The following is a 21,767-nucleotide window of genomic DNA, read 5'->3' on the forward strand; positions in this document are numbered from 1 at the left end:
GAAAAAAAAATACACCAATTGTAGTAGTAGTTACTCGAAATTGAAAAATGAATACTCAAAACCCTGGGGAAGGGGGGATTCGAGTTGCGTAAAAGGAAAAAAAGAAATCATGAGTATAATGGACTTCTGGTGAGAGAGTTATTTTAGAGAAGAAAAAGAAGAATAGAACCGTAAATCCTTAAAGAAAGAAGAAAGAACAAAGAATAAAGAGACATGCACAAATTAATAATATAAATTAAAGAGGGAGAATAACGAGAGATAGCACAAATTAAGTAAATAAATCAAAACATAATAACCAGGCTATTGACTAGCCCAAAAGATTCTTGTTTGCCCAAAAAAAAAGGTATAATAGGTCTATTTAGTGTCAATTTTATCTATAAGTTTATATACCATATCATTTTTTCCAATAGTAACTAGAGAAAAGACAAAGGCAACCCTTCGTCACATCACCCTATGAATAAGTAGAGCTCCAGAGTAACTTTTGTGATATCTGGATTAAACCCCAGGTCGAAACAATCACATTGACACCTGTTTCCTCTTCAGAGGGCAATTGCAGATGCACAAATCCAATCCCAAGCTCAAAACACTTTATGCTGGCAAACACTCAATGGCCTATTAAATTTACTTATTATCTGAAGCTTCTCTTGACCTATCACAGAAATATTACAGAAAACGTAAGAAATAGGGTAGTCGATTTAGTGTTCTAGAGTTTCTTCAACTTGTTGTTTTGTGGTTAGGTTAGATGAGAGCAACAAAGTCATCCCAGCCTCAGAGAACTTAGGTCATCAACAGAAAGAACACTAATTAGACCTAGCTCTAGTTTGAAAAGTGAAAATAGACCTTTCATAAACTGAAATTGACAGTTCACAGACAAACACAATAATCACCTAATACAGAAATCACAGGAGATTCTACTATGAACGACAAGAAAAAGTAGAATCGCTTCCACAATACCAGTCAATAATCAACATGGAACAATGAAGCTTAGCTTTTCACTTTTCACCATTTGGGATGGTTTCCTTCACTAGACAAATCTACATATTCGTTGTCCAAAGTCCCCAACATACTCCATCCAAGCAAAATATTGTCACTTGTTCAAACATGCAGCTATTCTCCTTTAATTAAGAAATTTAACCGACTTTTTTTTAAAACTGGGAAAGGAAATAAAACAAAAGAATGTAAGCGAAATAATTAAGCATGTGTAATAACACGGTTCTGCAAGGTTTGAACTGCAGATGAGCACACAAGAAGATATATACAAAAGAAACGGTGGCTTCACCAAGGTAGGAATGGGGGACAACATGCCCTACTGGAAGGGAGGGGGTGGAGAGAAAAGCAGACTGGGGGAGGGAGCTGACAAGATGGTCTAAGGAACCTGAGAGAGGCCAGGAAAGTGATCAGGGCAGAACAGTTAATTTTGGGATTCCATTACTATCAAACTTGGATTTTCAAATGGCTACGGTCAATCTAGATCTTAAGGTTGAAGAGTATTTAGGAATATCGATAGATCATTAATATCAAACCTTGGGGTGTGTTTTTGCTATGGAGGAAATTATTCAATTTTTTCATGTATGGTTGCTCAAAAGTTTTTGAAAATCAAAAAGATACTTATTGTGGAAGAAGAGCCCAAGAACTATGAAGAGAATGGACTAAGTGCTACATATATTTCAAGATAAAAGTCCAAGTCCAAGAGGAAGAAGATTCGGTTCATATGAAGCCCAACAAAAGGGGCCCACATGGACCCCAAGAGAAGTCCAAAGGAGTGCCCAACAAGGGGCTTATTTGTATGCCCAAAGTCCTGAAAGTTAAAAACCAAAAAAGGCTGAAATTCATGCCCAAAGTAGGGCTGAAATTAGACGTGTGAATTGAAGGAAATTTGGCCACTTTTTTCTTTCTTTTTGTTAGCTAATTTTAGAAAGAAGTTTGGTAATATATTTTTACATGCTTTCCTTTTTGGTTTTAGTATTTATTATTTTCATTAAAATAGGATTCGAATCCCATGCTATTTGGATAGGTTTCTTTTATATATAACGATGGATTTTGTTATTTTTCATTAGACATTATGAATATTATTTGAGAGGTTTTTCTTCTTTCCACCTTTCTCTATGGTGAATTTGAATTTATCTTATAACCTTATAAGAATGATTCTTTACGTGGTAAGATTAATTCTTAATTTGATATTTTTGATTCTTTTTCATAAATTAAAAAAGGTAATCAGTCTTATACTAATTATTGCTTTAATTTCTTCGAAAGAGGGATCATATCACCTTTTGATCTAAGTTCTTGAATTGACTCTATTAGTATCATAACTAGTTTTAATCCGCTAATTTGAATACTAAGATCAATTAGAGTTCTTAGCGCTTAATCTTGAAATCTAGGGATATTATTCTTGAATTTTGCATATCTTTAAACTCCATCTTTAATCTTTGTATTTTCGCTTCCGCATTATTTTTTGTGTTTATTCAAGTAAACCCAATTTATATCAAGTGGTACTAGAGCGGTTCTTATCAAGTTTTTGTTCTTGATAATCTTGGAGGTTCTTGATCCACAATAGAAAACTAAAAAAAAAATCCTTAAAAATGTAGTAGCTTAAAAGGTAATCTACATATATAGCAAAAAACTGAAAATTACCGAGAAAGAGAGAGAGAGAGAATTCAATTGCTTGAGAATTAAGGTATTTTCAAGAAACTCCGAATTTGTTTTGATTCTTGGCTTTCTACATCAAAGAGGAAAACCAAGAAGAGGGGGAAATTAGAAAAAAATTCTTGTTACACAAATTGATTATTTTTTCTTGTTTCATCAAACCCAATTCGTTTGATTGTTAGTAAATTATTTTTCTTTCTACGTCTTACTTCTAAAGGGTTGTTACTAGCAGGGTTTTCTTAAAAATGTAGTAGCTTAAAAGGTAAGCTACATATATAGCAAAAAATGAAAATTACCAAAAGAGAGAGAGAATTCAATTGCTTGAGAATTAAGGTATTTTCAAGAAACTCCGGATTTGTTTTGATTTTTGGCTTCCTATGTCAAAAAGAGGAAAACCAAGAAGAGGGGGAAATTAGAAAAAAATTCGTGTTGCACAAATTGATCTTTTTTCTTATTTCATCAAACCCAATTCGTTTGAATGTTAGTAAAGAATTTTTCTTTCTACGTCTTACTTTTAAAGGGTTGTTACTAGTAGGGTTTATATATAAATCCTAAAGGATCCAGCCAAAGGTAGTATTTGAGTAGAAAAAGCAAGAGAGAGTGAGATCAATGGAGGGGGAAAAAGGTCAAATTGAGAGATACTTGTTTCTTTGATATTTTCTTGAAATGTCTCAAACAGGTAAGGAAACTGAAGCTGGAACTCAAAACGACAACAACTCAGCTGAGGTTCTTAAAATGATTATTGTCTGACTAGATGCGATAGATTCATCATAGTTGAGCAAAGGAAGACCAACCGAATGAATGTACAACTTGGCAAGGATGAGGAGGACCAAGGTAGAGTTAAAGAATTGTCTAAGCTATGCGCCATGAGAATTGACAGAGAGTGGCTATAACTTAATTAGCACTTATATGGTTGAGAGATTGAACTTACGTTGTATTTAGCTTATTTCACCCTACATGTGGAAAGGAGTGAAGAAAAAATAAAAAGGTGTTATTGTCGTTCACTCTTGAAAGTTATGAGGACAAGGTATGGTGTGATGTTGTTCCCATGTATAATTGTCATATCTTATTCCGGAAATCATGGTATGCTAATTGCAGAGCTTCATACAACATAGAAAAGAATAAATACTCTAACAGGGAGAAATTTGCTCTCGCATCTTTGACTCCTCATAAATTCGTGAGGATGTAAAAAAAATTAGAGAGATATGGATGATGATGAGAGAGAAAAGATTGAAATGAGCAAGAGAGTGCATGTTGACATCCCAAGAAAGGAAAAAAGAGAGGATGTGTTGTGTTAAGAGAATAGGATGTCAAGTGAGAAAAAAAGTGAGATCGAGTGAAGAAAAGGGAGTAGAGAGAAAAGGAGAGAAATGGTTGTGAGATACAGAGAGAAAAACAAGAGAGTTTGAGTGAGGTTATTTCGTATTCTAACTCTAACATTCCTACTTCTTTTTCTAGTTGTTTTGACACTCTTGTACGCACTCATGGGAAAGTTTGCATTGAAGAACCATCATCGGATGAACTTAATCCTAAGATGGTCAAAACTATATTCCCCACTGAGCAAGTGCATGTTGATGAGAAGGATAAAGGTAAAGAGAAATATTTTGGGTTCGTCCAAGATAAGACTCGTGAAAAGAAGTGCAACAAGACAGATGTGGATCTAACACCAATGAGCAAGAAAAAAAGAGATGATGTTATTCCTTTGCTGCATAAGACCAAGTACGGTATGTATAATTGATTTATTCACATTCTTGTATTCCTACAATACCTGAAGTTTTTTTGCAAGTAATGGAGTACACTTTTATTTCTTATGTTAGTGACCTTATTAATTTTGAGGATGATGATAGTTTGCTATATAATAAGTCATTAACTATTACTTTTAAGTTCAAGCATAACAGTAATTCTTTCCTTTTTAAAATTGAGTATAACATTATTGATTATAAATTCTCACTTGTTGACAAAAAGGCGCGATGTTTGTGGGAGGGGACTTGTGAATGAGTTAGATGATTCCTCCTCTCTTAATCAAGAGTTGAATCAGTTTTTGTGTGATAACTTGTTGAAATATGATTCTTTCTATGGGATGAGACATTATTCTTCAAGTCTTGATGATTGTAAGCTTAAAAAGGTGATTGCTATTAGTGATGGGAAGATAAATGACTATTATGATTCCTTGTTTAAGAATTTGAGTAATTACTTAGAATTTAACGGAGATTCTATTTGAAATTTAAAAATTCTTTTAACCTTCTTGAAAACTCTTGTACTCATGTGAATAGTTTTTATGTGGAAGAATTTGTGAGTAGTGTAATTGAGGATGCTTAATTATATCATAAAAGTGTTCAATTTGATGCATGTTTTAGGGATCCTGAGTCGTCTTTCTTGTGCCCATTGAAAATACTTTATTGATAGAACTAAATTGAAGTTTCATGTATAATTTTCTATGGCATCTACACAAGGATTTTGTTGTGCTTATATAAGTAGGAGAATTTTTTATTAGGATGATGATGTCCATATGCTTTATAAGTGTATTTATACATGCTAGGCTTAATTGGGTAAAGTTGACACATGGTCACTATCTTGTTTTGTTCCTATCATAGTTGCTTTTGCTTGATGGTTGTTGTTTATTAATGTATGTCTTCTTGATTTTGTGAGATTCAAATTAGAGGACAAATTAATTTTTAGCATCCATAATGGCATACCTCCATTAAAGTTGATGGGAAATCAATAAGATGTTTATCATGGAAGAAGAGCCCAAGAATTATAAAAGGAATGGACTAAGTGGTACATGTACTTCTTACTCTAAATTCAAGTCCAAGAGGAGGAAGATTGAGGCCATATGGAGCCCAAGAGAAAGGGCCTACATGGAGCTGAAAAGAAGCTCAAAGGAGTGCCCAACAAGGGGCTTACTTGCATGCCCAAAGTGCTGAAACTTAAAGCCCAAAAAGTTCTTGAAATTCACACCCAAAGTAGGGCTGAAATCAGGTGTGTGAATTGGAGGAAATTTGGCAACTTTTTCAATTCTTTTTGTCAGCTAATTTTAGGAAGAAGTTTAGTACTATTTTTACATGTTTTCCTAGTTTAAATTTTTCTAATTTGGTTTTAGTATTTATTATTTCTATAAAGTAGGAATCAAATCTCATGCAATTTGGGATAGGTTTCCTTTATATATAGGAGTGGATTTTGTTGTTTTTCATTAGACATGATGAATATTATTTGAGAGGTTTCTCTTCTTTACACCTTTGTATGTGGTCACTATGGATTTTTCTTACAACCTTATAAAAATAATTCTTTAAGTGATAAGATTATTCTTAACTTGATCTCTCTTTGGTTTTCATCCATAAATTAAAGACGTTAATTAGTCTTAACCTAATTATTGTCTATAATTTCTTCGTAATAGAGGGCTAGATCACCTTTAGATCTAAGTTCTTGAATTGAATTTGTTAATATCATAACTAATTTTAATCCTTTCTAATTTTGAATACCAAGATCAATTAGGATTGATAGCACTTAATCTTGAAATTTGAAAATTTTATTATCGAATTTTACATATCTTTAAATTTCATCTTTAATCTTTGTATTTTTGCTTTCTCATTATTTTCTTATTTTTATTCAAATAATCCGATTCTTATCAACAATACTACAGGAAGATTCGCTTGCTAAAAAGCCATCATTAAGAAGTGGTCTAACACGTGAAATTTAGGATATCACAAGAAAAATCCAAGAGTCACTGCAATATAACTTGGCATTGGCCATGGATGGTACCCTTTTGTTGGTGTCAAATCGAAATATGATTCCTTAGGAATGAAGAAATGAAAGCAGAACAAGAGTTTGATTGATTATTTCCAATGGTGAAATCGAGGGTTACGTTTATGGTATATACAGGGGGCATGGGTCTTTTTAAATTGGATCGAATTGTTTTTGTGCTAGTCCTATTGCCATGTGGGACCAATAAATTTTTGCCACGTGTTCAATTAAAAGACCCACATATTCCATATATCGTGTTAAAATGAGGGGCAATTTTGTGGTTAAAGATAACGTTAAGGGAAATTACAGTCCAATAGCTCGAAGGAGGATATTTTTTTATCCATTTTCAATACGTTAAGGGAAATTTTAATCCTTTTCTGATCATTTTATAAAAACAAAAAATGTTATATGGTACACTTTCGCTCTTCTTGAATCTTGATATAACATATGTTCTTTTATCATCTAAAAACATAAAAGTTAGCATGCAATTATCAGTTCCCCCACAAATACTGGACAATGCACAATCAGACTCGTCTCTATTTCCTTCCAATGGTCAAAAGAGACTATGTAAACGATAAAGCAGCATTTTGGTTGAATGAGAGTTGATTCAGCTCAACATATATAGCAATGATGGAAAAATTACGGTTTCCAAACTCATTGGAATGTAAGTACGGAAAAGGGTCAAACATATCTCTGTACTATTGAAAATAGTTTAAATATACCCCTCGTTATATTTTCGGGCTAAATATACCCCTCCTGTTATACTTTTGATTCAAATATACCCCTTTCACTATACTTTGGTGCAAATTCACCATTAATTTTAACGAAAAAACACTTGAAAAGCTCAAAATTAAATAACTTATTCCCAATTTTAAATATCTGATTTTTTTAGGAATAAATAAAATTTTCAAGTACTAATTTGAGTTTTTTTTTTCCCTTAGAAATAACAATACCACACTAATACATGACATTTCTAAGTACTAATTTGAGTCTTTTTTTCTTACAAAATGATAAGACAGAAAATGCTGAGAAATAATTTTGCAGCATTTTTTGTCATATAATTTTGTAAGAAAAAAAACTCAAATTAGTATTTAAAAATTTCATGTATTAGTACTTAAAATTATGCAATGCATTCTGTATTGTCATTTCTAAGAAAAAAACACTCAAATTAGTACTTGAAAAATTTATTTATTCCTAAAAAAATCAGATATTTAAAATTGGGAATGAGTTATTTAATTTTGAGCTTTTCAAATGTTATTCCGTTAAAATTAAGGGCGAAATTGTATCTAAGTATAATGAAAGGGGTATATTTGAACCGAAAATATAACATGAGGGGTATATGTAGCCCGAAAGTATAACAAGGAGTATATTTAAACAATTTTCAATAGTATAGGGATATCTTTGACCCTTTTCCGATGTAAGTATTATGCTTAACATCTGTAGTCACCATTTTAATCCCAGAGTAGGAGTTTTACTTACTTGCTCAAGAGTCAAAAACATGATAACATTCCACGATCCTAGTCGAAAAAAATTGGGGAGGAAACCCTTATAAAAAGCAAGTGGTCCCTGCATTAGCCATGTTAAGCTATATAAGCATTTCAATTAGTATCTACTAATTCGAATACCATCTTTTCTTGAGATTATCAGGGTAAATTTAAGATCAGTAATGCAACACAATGTAAGTTGAGAATATAGGATCAGCAGCAAGCAGTTTGTCAACTAGTACCTGAAGGGTGACCACTTCTCTGAGCTCCCCATTGACACCAGTTAACACACCAAGGAATTAAGAAGTATAGGCCAGGAGGAACTCATACCAAGAAGACAGAAACAGGAGTAAAATATTTGCTTAATAGTATAGCTGCTTTCTATGTTATAAAAAAAATCCTCCATAGCAATACCTTTCCTCATACATTATTTAGCAATTAGACAAAAATAGGTCCTCTCTGTCATCAACTATTTGTTATCTATCTCGCTACCTACCCCTACCACTCTTTTTCTTTCTTTTTTCTTTATGATCAGTGGGAGAAATCCACTTCTCATTGCATGCAAAGGCACATTTCAACTTCTGGATTATTTTTGATGAAGTACGAATTTGCACTAAAAAGCATCAAGAAGATGTATAGCAAAAATAAAAATGCGTGATTTGTAACTTCAACTTCTGGATTCTCCAAATACAAATAAAACAATCTTATGGGTAATGTTCAAGCTGAAATTAGAAGTGTTTACCTATTTCAAGCATGACTACTGTTTCATACTTTGGGACGACTATTACTTTTCCATATACAATTAGTGATTGGAAACACCTTTAGCTAGACTTTCTACAATTCTGAGTCTACATATGCAGTAAACAATTTTAGGTCGCAAATTACTGAAGTACGTTTTGATAATATTTTTCTACCTACAATAAATATGATATGCTGACAAATGACCATGCATTCTGAAACAAGAAAATGATAACAAAATTACCTCGTACTTCAATGTTCTGAAAAAACAATCAAAGGTGTTCCTGTATACTGAATCACCCATCATTCTTGATTTGACCTAAAAGACAGCAAGCAAATGACCTTTTCACAGGCATAACATAAATTGTGTTTTTACAGAAAGTATTCATCAAACTTCCAAGAAAAACTCGAACAAGTCATGAATATGTTCCCTTGGTCATCACTTAGAGGACCCTTGTGTTTGTGCATATGTGAGAATGCTGCATGCTTGTAGTCTTTTAATTCTTATTAATCTAACCATTCATGAAAAACTATGTAATAAACAACATATTTTTATAAGTTACTTTTTCTTTTGATGAAGTAAGTAGTATTATAAATGGCATCAAGAAAATGCATATCGAAAAATAGTTACAAAAGAGTGAGATTGATAGCTCTGTTACAATAAGAATTGAGACCTATGCTAAAGATAAAGAGCTAATGAAGTCCAACAATTTCAAATGAGAATCTATGGGGAATAGACTATCCCAGCTACCCAAATCTAAAAGACATCTAACCTTAAGGGGATGGTTTGGAATTGATGTTCCATCAAAACAACTTTTGTTCCTCTCATTCCAAACACACCAAAAAATACAAGCAGGAAACATTTTTCAGACTTGTCTGATGGATTTATCAACTTGCCATGAAATCCAACTAATGTAGGCACCCTTGATACTATCAGGCATTATCCATCTTATGCATAAAATTGTATTGAACATGTTCCAAATATAAGCAGCCATTGTGCCATGTAGGTGTAGTGTCCCTGAAATTTCAATTTAATTTTTTTTTTTATGAAGTGAAAGATTTCATTAAAGAGCGTCAGGGTGATGCTAAAGGCAGAAGTGTACAAAGAAAGAGAGTTAGTTCCTTAACAAGAGTACTAAGCTAGGATCAAAGAGCTAACAGATTCCAAAAAACTGTCAACATTATTAACAGGAGACAAAAGTTCCAACTAAACAGATTGACTAGGCATCTAGCTTTTAGAGTTTGGCTTGGAGTTGAGATCCCATCTGTAACACCCCAAAATATTCTAACTCAGATCAGTCTAGAAAAAACTCAGGAAAAGACTTCAGTTCTGCTGAATTCTGACTTGTACGGACCCCATCTACGGTCCGTAGAAGTTTCCACGAACCATAGATAGACTCCTGGAGTTGAACTTCAGTAATTGAAATTTGGACCAGGAACTACGGACCGTAGAAGTTTCCACGGGTCATAGACCTGATCCGTAGACCAAATCCTGAAACTCAGAAATCCCAAGTGTACAGGGCGAGTCCTTGTATGAGTCATAGTACCATCTACGGACCGTAGATCAAAGTCCTAAAACTTCACCCTCAGTATATTTTCTACGACCACCCTTGTACGACCCATAGAAGGGTTTAAGACCGTAGAAGGGCCTGTAAACCCAAACTTCAGAGACCCCGGGCTCCAGACACTTTCTACGAGAGAGCTTCTACGGCCCGTAGAAGCTTCTACAGATCGTAGATGGCACCTGTAGATGTTTTCGTCAGATTTTAAGGTTAGTTTGGTCTTTTTCCACCCTTTCTAAGCCTAAACCCCGACGGTTTTACACCAAATTAAGTCCCTTAACAGTACTATTCGACCATTTTCCTCTCTAATCACTTTCAAGACTTAGAGAGCAAGGATTCAAGAGGAGAAAAGTTAGGGTTGCGTGCATCTTCTTCAGGTTCTTCAAGAATTTTGTTCTTCCAGGCATGTAAGGCAATTCATAATGTTGGACTAAGTTCGTCCTCACACCCTATATCTAAATTAAGTCAGTAAGAGATTAATCTAGGGTTCTAACCCAAGTTTTCTTCAATTCTTGAATGGGTCTAAATTCCTTTTATTAAATATTGAGTATTATCATTGAGTGTATGTTTATTATTGTAATTCTGATCCTTGAATTATCGTTCGTGTTTATTCCTCACATGAACCCTATTAGCTAAGAACTTTGAAGTTTTTGCATTACTATTCATTATGCATGATTTTCAAAACTTAAGTAAGATCAAGTAGTTTGTATTATTATCAAGAAAGAATTTTAAGGGAACTGAAGGGTTCAAAATGCATTATTGTATTGAGAAAAACATGTCTATTTTAAAAAGAGCATAAATAGTTTCCAAAGCATTTTCAGTCAATTAAAGAGAAGTTCAGTATAGCTTCAAGAAGTATTTTGAGCATTGACACAACACATACAGTAGTATTATTATGAGCATTATTGCATTGTTTTAAGAAAAATCACCTTTTAGATTAGGATGGGTGCCTCTAGCAACCCAACCGGAGCACATCAAGCTGGGAACGAGTGTGTATCTACTACAACGCAGGTTTCAAATCATATGAGGAGCCCATTTGAATTGGCTTTAAGTTGATCACTTTTTAGCTTTTGGACATGTTTGTCTAATGCTGACTTTAAATCATAAAGTTCTTAAAGTCAGTCAAAAATGAAAAGTTAGAATTCCTAACTTTTTTTTTTCAAAGTGCTTAAAGTCATTTTCTTTGACCATGGAAATTACTTTTATATCCCTTATATTTTAACTAAATTCTCAAACTATCTTTTTTTATTCTTTTAACCTTAAAATTCACATTATAAGCACTTTTATCCAAACACTCAACTGCTTATTTATAAAAATAACTTTCAGCACTTCAAAGTTCTAAAAGCACTTCAAAGTTCTAAAAGCACTTCAAAGTTCTAAAAGCACTTCAAAGTTCTAAAAGCACTTCAAAGTTCTAAAAGCACTTCAAAGTTCTAAAAGCACTTCAAAGTTCTAAAAGCACTTCAAAGTTCTAAAAGCACTTCAAAGTTCTAAAAGCACTTCAAAGTTCTAAAAGCACTTCATACGTAAAAGTTACTTTTTTTAAGCCAATCCAAACGGGCTCGAGATCACCAGGTTCAAGAATGAAGCAGAAGTATGGTTAGAATGGGTGGAGCGCAGCCAATTTCAGATAAGAAGAGTCAAAATTAGCATAAAAGTCCTGAGGTGGTTGGTAGCCATATTTATTGAAGCTTCAAATGTACAAGGGAGAACAGTTCAGAGGTGGAACATGAAGGACCACTATGCGGAGTTTATTGCGCACTTAAATACAATGAGAAGGGGAGATACATCAATTTCATTGCAATTCAGGAAAAAAATAGATCAATCAGTATTACACCTGAAACAAATAACAAAGGGGGTTGGGGGAACATAGCACACAAAATAGCTGGTTTCATTTATGAACATGCAAGAGCACAGGGGATAGATAGAAAAGAGAAAGTGCAACAGGGAAAATCATATAAAGAAGCTTTTAATCGTAGCAGATGGATGACGGAATCAGTTGAGACGGCTAACATCTGAAACACAACCAACAACATTGATATCATCGAGGAAACAACAGAAAAAGAGAACGACATTTTGGGTCAATGTGTCATTGGAAAGTTCCAAAATCAAGGACAAGAAATTTCAGTTTGAATGACGTGAGGAAATGGGCTTGTAATTCCTCGAAATCAGCAATAGAAGTCAAAGCCTTTGCAATGAACGATGGACATTTTTTGTTTGAACTTTCGACAAGGAGAGTGTAGAGCATGTTCTGACGGGCCGATGGATCTAGAAGAGGATGAAGCTAGATCTTGATTGGTGGAAACCAACCACTGGATGTTGGCCGGCGGAAATCAAGAGAGACTGGGTCTGGATCAGGCTACTAGGGTTACCCATGAATCTATGGTCCAAAAAGGTTCTCGAGGAAAACGGGAATCGATGTGGAGGATATATCGAAACGGAGGAGGAGACTTCGCTAAAAAATCATCTCCACTGGGCCAGAATTAAAGTGAGAGGAGACGACAGCGATGTTCCCAAGGAAGTATAAGTGAACAGTGAAGGATTCACATACACCATGCCGATGTGATGTGAAACCCCGGTGACAGTGAGAGTATCGGAGAAGAAGAGAGAGGAAAGGGGAAGATATCGAATGGATATTATCCAAAGACAGGCTGAGAAGGATTTTCAAAGCTCTTGTCAGCGGAGTATGTGTAGGGGCACGTGGGTACTTCAACATAAGGGGCACATGCCAAAGGTGGGTCAACATTAAAAGAAAAAGAGAATAAAAGGGTAGACCAAAGGGGTATGGGCCAGAAAGAGATATTGGGCTTATTCAAAGACCCAATAGCAGAGGAATTAGTTAAAGGAAAAATTACTTGATTGAGTGCTTTTTAAAAATTAATTACTGATTTTAGCGATATTTTTTTATTTATTACCATTTATAGCAATATATAGCAATATTATGATAAATCTACACTTGTATTAAAAGTGAATTATGCATACAATATAAATGTATTATAAGTGTTTTAAAATATATATTATGTTTGTATAGTAAGAAACTGACATAATATATTATAAGTCTATTAAAATATGTGATAAATGTATTATCCATCTATAAAACTTGTATTATATATGTTTTATAAATAGTTCTCTGCAATATGTATTAAAACTGTATTATAAATGTATTATAAGTGTTCAGTGGAAAAAAAATTATTGCTATAAATGGTAAATATTTTCTTAATATTGTATATTTATGTAAGTTTCCCTTAGTTAAATCAGCGGAGATGGCCCAAAATTTTGACATAATTAATATCGAAAGATCAGTTAAATCTATACAGACTGGCGAAATAAAATTAGTTAGAATGAGGATGAACAGGAGACACAACAAACAGGGAACTCAATGGAGATTTTGAATGAAAAATAAGGAGAAGGGGGGGAAAAGACAGAAATGGTGATCCTAGAACAACAAATATAAGATAATCAGAGCCAAACAACAGAAGATGTTGTGCCATTGCAAATCCAATTCCCAGAAGAAGAACAGTCTGGCTCAAAAATATCTGAATGGATACAGCAGAATATAGTCAGACTCAACATGGAGTTTGGAGTTAATTTTAAGGGATGTGAAGAAAAAGCAAAGGAACTGTTGATGAAGATAGAGAGGAATAAGCAAGGAGATAGGGGACCACAAAATGAATTGGGAAATGGCAAAAAAAGAGGGCTACAGGAATTGAAAAGTCTACAATTGGACACCAAAATTCATGAGTAATGGCACTAGAAGTAGAGGGGCGTATCTGGCCATCATGGAATAATGAAGGTGAACATAATATCTTGGAACGTAAGGGGACTGAATTGCAAGAAAAGAAGATTAATGGTTAGGAATATGTTGAAGATATGGAAAGTTGATGTAGTATGTCTACATGAGACAAAGCTAGAAGGGGAAATTACAAACTATGTCAAAGAGATACGGGGCAGCAGATGGGTTGATCATGTGCATTTGGAGGCAAGTGGAACAAGGGGAGGAATAGTCATAATGTGGGACAAAAGAATTTGGGAAGGACGGTCAGTAGTGTAGGGAAATACTCAGTGTCTTGTAGCCTAACAGGAATGAATTTTGCTCTCAACTGGCACATCACAAGTGTGTATGCACCAAATGACAGAACAGAAAGAGAGGAAACATGGTGGGAAGTGGGGGCAGCCAGAGGTCTAAGTAATGGACCTTGGGTGTTGTGTGGGAATTTTAATACATTCAGATATCCATCTGAAAAGTTCAATGGCAACAGAATCAACACATCAATGACACAATTCTCAGAGTTCATTGAGGATATGGAACTGATGGACCTAGAATTAGCTAGGGGAAATTACACTTGGAGGAGTGGGGAGAGACACACCACAACTGCTAGGCTTGATAGATTTCTGTTCTCAGAAGACTGGGATTCAACCTTCAAAAACATTAAACAATCAGTAATGCAGAGGGTAGTATCGGACCATACTCCAATATTTCTACAGTGTGGAGAATGGGAGGTGTCCAAGTCATATTTCATGTTTGAAAATTGGTGATTAAATATAGAAGGTTTCAATGACATAATAAGAAGCTAATGGGAATCTTTCAATTTCCATGGCAAACCTGATTTCATTCTAGTATCAAAGTTGAGGGCATGGAAAGACAAGCTGAAAGAATGGAGCAGAACTGTTAATGGTAATCTGAAAGTACAAAAACAATTAGTCCTAAATCAGTTAGCTGAACTTGAGATCATACAAGAACAAAGAAGCTTGGAGGAAGGGAGATAGTTTCAAAGTTGGCACTCATCTCAGAGTTTGAAGGTATAACAAACCATGAGAAAACAACTTGGAGACAAAGGTCCAAGGCAACTTGGCTTAAAGAAGGGAACAGAAACACTGAGAGTTAACACAATTGACAAGTTAAAAGTCAATGAGGTGTTAGTGACTGAACCAGAAGAGGTGAAAAAAGGTGGTAATTGAGTACTATGATAACTTGTACTCAAAAACTGAAGATTGGAGACCTGACCTGAATATGAGAGATTGTCCTATGATCAATGAAGAAGACAATAATATGCTAATGGCCCCTTTTGAAGAACAGGAAATTGTAGATGCCATCAAATCATGTGCTGGCGACAAGGCACCAGGACCGGATGGCTTTACAATGGCTTTTTTCAGCCACTACTGGAACATCATCAGTAAGGAGGTAGTGGCAGCTTTTAAGGCTTTCCACAAGGATGGGATTTTTGAGAAAAGTATAAGTGCTAGCTTTGTGGCTTTAATCCCAAAGAAGGTAGGGGCAATGGAACTAAATGATTTTAGACCCATAAGTCTAGTGGGGGGAGTATATAAAATCTTTGCAAAGGTCCTAGTAGAAAGGCTGAAAAGAGTGATGCATAAGTTAGTAGATAGGCAACCAATAGCATTCATAAAGAACAGACAGATTATGGATGCAATGTTGGTGGCAAATGAGTGTGTGGACTCAAGACAAAAAGACAAATAGGCAGGGATCCTATGCAAACTGGATATTCAGAAAGCATATGATCACCTAAATTGGGAGTTCTTAATGAATATGTTGCAGAGGATGGGCTTTGGTTCAAGGTGGCTCAGGTGGATTAGACAATGTATCAGCACAGTCAAGTTCTCAATTCTGATAAATAGAAGCCCATGTGGCTTTTTCTCCTCCCATAGGGGTTTAAGGCAAGGGGGTCCACTATCCCCTTCCTTTTCATCCTTGCCATGGAGGGACTAAGCAATCTAATATATACAGAAAAAATCAGAGGATGGGTCAGAAAATTTCAAGTGGGAGATAGAATAGGCAATAATATGAGGTTACACATTTGCAATATGTAGATGACACTCCAGTGTTTTGTGGAGCCACATGAGAACAAATGTTGATTCTCAAAGTTGTCTTTAACATTTTTGAAGCAGTATCTGGTTTGCATATAAATTGGGGAAAGAGCTTCATATACCCAGTCAATACAGTGCCAAACATTGAAGTTTGCAGTTCCAAAAGAAGCTTTATGGAAAGAGGTGATCAGAACAAAATATGGCATGCAAGACAGATGGATGACAGAGGAGGTGACAACCCCTTATAATTGTAGTGTAAGGAGATTCATCAGGAATCTATGGCAACTAGTTTCTTCAAGAACAAGTTGCAAGGTTGGAAATAGAGAGAAAGTGGCCTTCTGGAAGGATATATGGTGTGGGCAATGGCCTCTAGCAAGGAGAGTACGTCAGGCCTCGTGGATGGCATCTCGAGTGTTTACATCACATATGATTATGAGACTTGAGACGTTGACATCAGAACTGTGGAACACTATGACACTTGAGATGTTTTTAAGATCCTAAACATGTTATAAAGTAATGTACGCTTCATTACATACTTTAATGAATTAAACTATATACTTGGTTCCTCTATTATACGATTCTAGTTGTGTTCCCTTTGTATGCTTTTGGTGAATTAAATTGTTTATTTGATATATCTTTCATGTACTTGTATCTTTCTCCATATATTTTTGTATAAATCTTGCCCCACCACGAGTGGCGGCTATGACTCATATTTGAGTATTCCAATACTCAGGTATCATTTTTTTAAATGATTTCAAGTTTAGGTGTAGGAGATGGTCAGGTGCAGGGTGATCAATGTACAACAAGAGTTCCTGCAACTTTCTCCTTTTGGTGAGCTAACCTTTGTACTCGTGGGATCACTCTATTTCAATGGTATATTTTTGTATAGAGCAGGATTGCCCTGTAACTTCATTATTTTATTCATAGTGTCATAGAGACTCCATAGAGACTTTGTATTATTTTGGGGTAATGAATACTCATGTGGCATCATGAATGACATTTCTACTTATGTCTAGTTTATGATTTGATGCACTTTTATCGTTAATGAAGTCTTTTCTCATTTATTTTGCTTAGTATGGAAATAAGTTAGATCATTGAGTTACATGGATACAAGTTATGTAAAACATCATAATGGTTTACTTGGTGCAAGCTGATAGGCACCGGATGTCATCCATGTCGCAATCCATTTTGGAGCGTGACAGTAGGAGGAAATGTGTAATGGTTTCTATGTTCTGTTTACACATATAGCATCTGTTAACAGTGATTATCTTCCTTCTACTAAGTTTTTCTTGAGTCAACCAGGCCTCATGCATTGCTATCCAGCTGAAACATAACACCTTGGAGGTGCTTTAATTTTCCAGCTTAGTTTCCATGGCCAAGTGTCCATCTGATTTTGGGCACACAAAGTTGTATATCCTTCCTTCACTGTGTATTTGGCATCGACTTTCCTTCCCATCTGACTTTGTCTGCATCTTGCTCATTGAATGTGCAATTCTCCAATCTAGCAAGCATGTTAGATAAGTCTTCAAGTTCCCAGTCTTCAAAGTATCTTCCGGAGATTGGAGCTCAAGTGTTGTAGTCTGTTCTGGGAGATGGAGGAACTTGGGCTGCTTGATATTGAGTAGAGAGCTGGATCATACTGGAGAGTGGTGTTACCAGTCCATCTGTTTTTCCAGAACTTAACATGTAAACCACAGCCAGCTTGGTATTTACAATGCTGGTTGAATTCTTCCCAGAGTTAAGTAATGTACTTCCAAGGCCCAACCCAAAATGGTGCTCTGGAGACTTTGGTGCACCAATGTGATTGGATTCCATGTTTTTCAGAGACCACTATTTTCCATAATGCTATCTTCCCTATTGACCTCCATAACCATTTCATAATCAGACATCTATTTTGGACAGCCAAGTTCTTGATGCCTAAACCACCCAGATGCTTAGGGATGAGTGTGACTTTTGGCCACTCTCCCGAGACCCTTTCATAGAATTCCAACAATTTCTCCCGCTCCTCAAAAGCCCACAGGAACGGGACTAGATAGAATTTGTGGAGCTTGGTGTTTCCTTCCCATAGGAAGTTTGTTCTAATTGTGTCTAGCTGTAGCAATATATTTTTTGGCATAGGGTCGAGGAACATGTAGTATGAGGAAATGTTGTCTAAGACATTGTTTATGATTGTAAGCCTGCCCCTTAAAGAAAGGTATTGCATCTTCCATGAAGCCAACTTCTTCTCAAATTTCTCTATGATGCTCTCCATTTTAAAAAATTTCACCAAGTACATTTTTTGAAAAACAAAGAATAACATGAATATCAACAATAACATAGAACGAAGCTTGATGGGATTTTAAGTCGGTCCGAAGGGGATTTCCACTTTCTGGTTCCAACTAAAACTGTTGGTATGGTTTACGAGATCCTAATGGAATTCGAGCATGCAACCAAACATCACAGATATAGCTATGCCCTAAGAGTATGATTGTAATAGCCACATGATCTCAACTACAACTTATTCACTTTCTTCTAAAATCAATTGCTTGAAAGATAAAATGCACTGAAATCTAGCTACGCAATATACAGAGCAACGCTTGTATCAGTTCTACCAGATTCTACGGTTTCTTTTGTTCTTCAATACTAACAGTGCTCTAAGGTTTAAATCAACTCCGCCTATATGAGCTTCACAAAGCATAAATGTCAACGTTCGGATAAGGAGGAGGCTTGCAGTTGGTTAACAATCTACATACACATAGTCTAACTATATAAATCCTTTAATCACCAAACTCAAATTGAGACACTGACCCTAGTTAGCTTGGAACGAAAAGGAGTAGATAATTAAGTTGTGACTATCAGTCCTCTAAACCTTCTTTTCTTTTCTTTTATAACAGTGGCATGCAAGCACCTGCTATGCAACATTTTGGTGCATTTCTATATATATATATATATATATATATATATATATATATATATATATATATTAATTATCTCAAAAACTTCTGGTATCAAAACGATAAATATTTCCATGATTAAAAAAGAGCAATTTATCCAAAAAACAAGGAATTTTACCACATCAACTGGAGAACCAATAGAAACTGCAAAGAATCCAGCGCCTAAACCAGCTAGGAGATGAGTTAAAACAGTGTCTGTAAATCCTGGAAGTTTTAAAATTATCTGCATATGATATAATTTTAGAGAAGCAGCCAATGAAATAGTTGCAGAAAATTAGTCGAGGTACTGCAAAAAAAAGTCAGTGAATCAAAATATCATTAGATCTACCTCTTTCAGATGATCATAACTGGCCAGTTCAGCAGCATTAATAATAGCATTCCGTGCAATATTTGGGACAATTCCTGTCCACAAAGCTGCCAGTCCTTCCTATAATTTGATCAACTAAAATATGTAAAATGACTGTGCATCAATAAATTACTTGTGCATCTTAGTTCCTCGATCACCTGTTTGGCTATGGTACAGTATGCATCGAAAGCACCATCATAACGCCTAGGTGTACCAGCTTTACCTTCAGCCTGGAGTCGAACTTTTACAAGATCAGTTGGATTAGCCACAGCAATTGCTATTGCACCTTCGCAAGGAAAGAAGACGTCACTACAAACCATAAGTGTGATGTAGAAGCAATATCAAGTTTATCTCACCAGTAACAAGAGCAGCAAACACTTTACTGAATAAGGAACCATCTCCAACATAATAGCTACCTGCAAAGAACGCCTTAACCTGGTCCAATTGCAATCAATCAAAAAATGTTTTATTTTTAAGGAATTGGAATATAAATTTCAAATGACTACTAACAGGCTCATATAACCCAATCCTTAGGCCTCCATATATACATTGTCGATGTAAGCCAGGTATAATGCCTTTCCAAAGAGCTAATAAACCTTCCTCTTTAGCAATTGTAGCAACTGTACCTAATAATCCCCCGTACTTGCCTTCCCCTGATCCTGCTCTCTTTTGTAACTGTAGTCTAACTTTGGCGGTATCTAGAGGTAAAGTACACAACTGCAATTTCACAGATCTAATCAAGTATCTCAAAAACTAACAATATCAGTTGACAGAGAAATGCAGTAACTGTTCAATGTGAGAGGAAGAAAAAATACCTCGGCAAAACAAGCAGCGGTAGCGCTAATAGCGAAGATTCCGGCGAATGAGATCTCGGATGCCAATGCCATTGAAAGAATGTTGAATGAAGAAATGGAGATAATATTACTGTATATAAGTAAATAGGAATTGAAGGCATGATATGAAACAATTACACAAATTGAAACCTCAAGCAACAACTCCCATACTACTGCTCAACTACTAAAAAGATTCTCTCACATTTCAATAGTTTTTTTTAATTATTTTGGACTCTTCAACTTTCAACTAATCTCTCTTATTTTCAGTTTGATCACCATAATTATTCAAACAGAAAAATGCTTTATTTAAAAATCAGTTTTTATCATGAAAATTTAAATATGATTTGAAATTTTTAAAATGCCTCAAAATTTGTTTTCACTTTTCAACCATTATATTTAATTTTTCTTTTTAAAAAAAATTAGTCTTGAATTTTCTTATCTATTTATTTGTCTATATCTTATCTATCTATCTATATTTATCTATCTAGATATTAATAGCACAAATATCTTTAGAAAAATGTTGTTTGAAATCTTTACCTTTCGTTAAAATATCCCATTTTAGACAATCATTTTTTCACCATTTTTCTTCAATTAGTATATTATTATTTTAATAATATTAAATATTGATTTTGATAAACATAAATAAAAATAAATGCAACCGATTTTTTTATTATGGTTAAGTTTCTACCCTCTTAAAAATATGATAAGAAGAAATTTTATGACGTGTGTATGTGAAAAACTCCAAACATATATGGTTCCTAAAAATATAGGACTCCCAAAAATATGGTAAGAGGTTAGTGTAAATTCATAATTGTACATGAAATTTTTTGTAAGTGGAAAACTTCCAAAATATTAATATTTATGGTTCCTTGTCACGACCTGATCTAAGACCTAGCCGCGACACGGTGATTATAATCCTGAGGGATCCCAACCAAGCGTCTTAGCATAATATTCAAAAGGATACATAAGGTAAATGAAATATATAAGCAAGGATCAAAGATACGGAAGCATAATCTTAATATAGAACATAAGTCTCAAAATGCGGAATAAGAGACAACATAGACTCTATGAACATCTAACATGCCTTTACTAGTATAGATAGAGGCATAAGACAACCTCCTAGCTCACCCAATATAAAAGATAAAAGAAGTCATAGACTCATAAGAAATAACATGTCTCATCCTCGGAATATGATGACTCACCAACAATACAATAGTGCTAAATCTAGCCACGAGCGGGAGAAGGATGAACATGATCGTTGGACCTTAAATTATGATACAATGTAGGCAAAAGTATGTGTTAGTACATGAAATACACTAAGTATGTGAGAAGATGCATGAACAATAAACATAGGACATATTCAATATGAATCATGGGATGCAAAACTAATATCTTTAAAACATGAATAAAGTCATGAAAATATTAAAACATTCATCTCATTGGTCACAGCATCAAAATCTCATAATTAACGTCAGAACTCATAACTCAACTGAAACTGTTGTGGGATAGGACCTTTAACGGACATATAAGACCATGTTAGCTAATACATGAAATTTGATGACTCCCACATCGAGACGGGGAGGATACCTTGCCAGGGCATACTCCATTAGTAACTCTTTTAACTTTGCTATGTGGATCCACTAGTTTCACCATAATGACGT

At 34.8% G+C, this 21,767-nt stretch overlaps 1 protein-coding gene across 4 annotated transcripts; it reads right to left on the bottom strand.

Annotated features, from left to right (window-relative positions):
- Positions 1-259: 259 nt before the first annotated feature.
- LOC129882516 (mitochondrial uncoupling protein 2-like) lies at positions 260-20,377 on the bottom strand. 4 transcript variants are annotated; one of them, XR_008765785.1, is made up of 9 exons: positions 20,089-20,374; positions 19,784-19,990; positions 19,630-19,708; positions 19,432-19,559; positions 19,256-19,354; positions 19,046-19,150; positions 8,111-8,925; positions 7,864-7,950; positions 260-649 (listed from the first exon to the last, which is right to left on the bottom strand). XR_008765785.1 is itself a non-coding variant. In XM_055956840.1 (9 exons), the coding sequence occupies exons 1-9, from the start codon at positions 20,158-20,160 to the stop codon at positions 629-631; spliced, it is 873 nt and encodes a 290-aa protein (XP_055812815.1). In that variant the 5' UTR covers positions 20,161-20,365; the 3' UTR covers positions 260-628. The 4 variants fall into 4 exon arrangements, 3 of the variants coding, with proteins under 3 accessions (XP_055812815.1, XP_055812814.1, XP_055812813.1); XM_055956840.1 differs by having other exon boundaries at positions 8,851-8,925; positions 20,089-20,365; XM_055956839.1 differs by lacking the exon at positions 260-649 and adding an exon at positions 656-1,115 and having other exon boundaries at positions 8,851-8,925; positions 19,432-19,514; positions 20,089-20,377.
- Positions 20,378-21,767: the final 1,390 nt, after the last annotated feature.

This window comes from Solanum dulcamara, chromosome 3 (assembly GCF_947179165.1).
Source record: "Solanum dulcamara chromosome 3, daSolDulc1.2, whole genome shotgun sequence".
NCBI classification, from domain to species: Eukaryota; Viridiplantae; Streptophyta; class Magnoliopsida; order Solanales; family Solanaceae; genus Solanum; species Solanum dulcamara.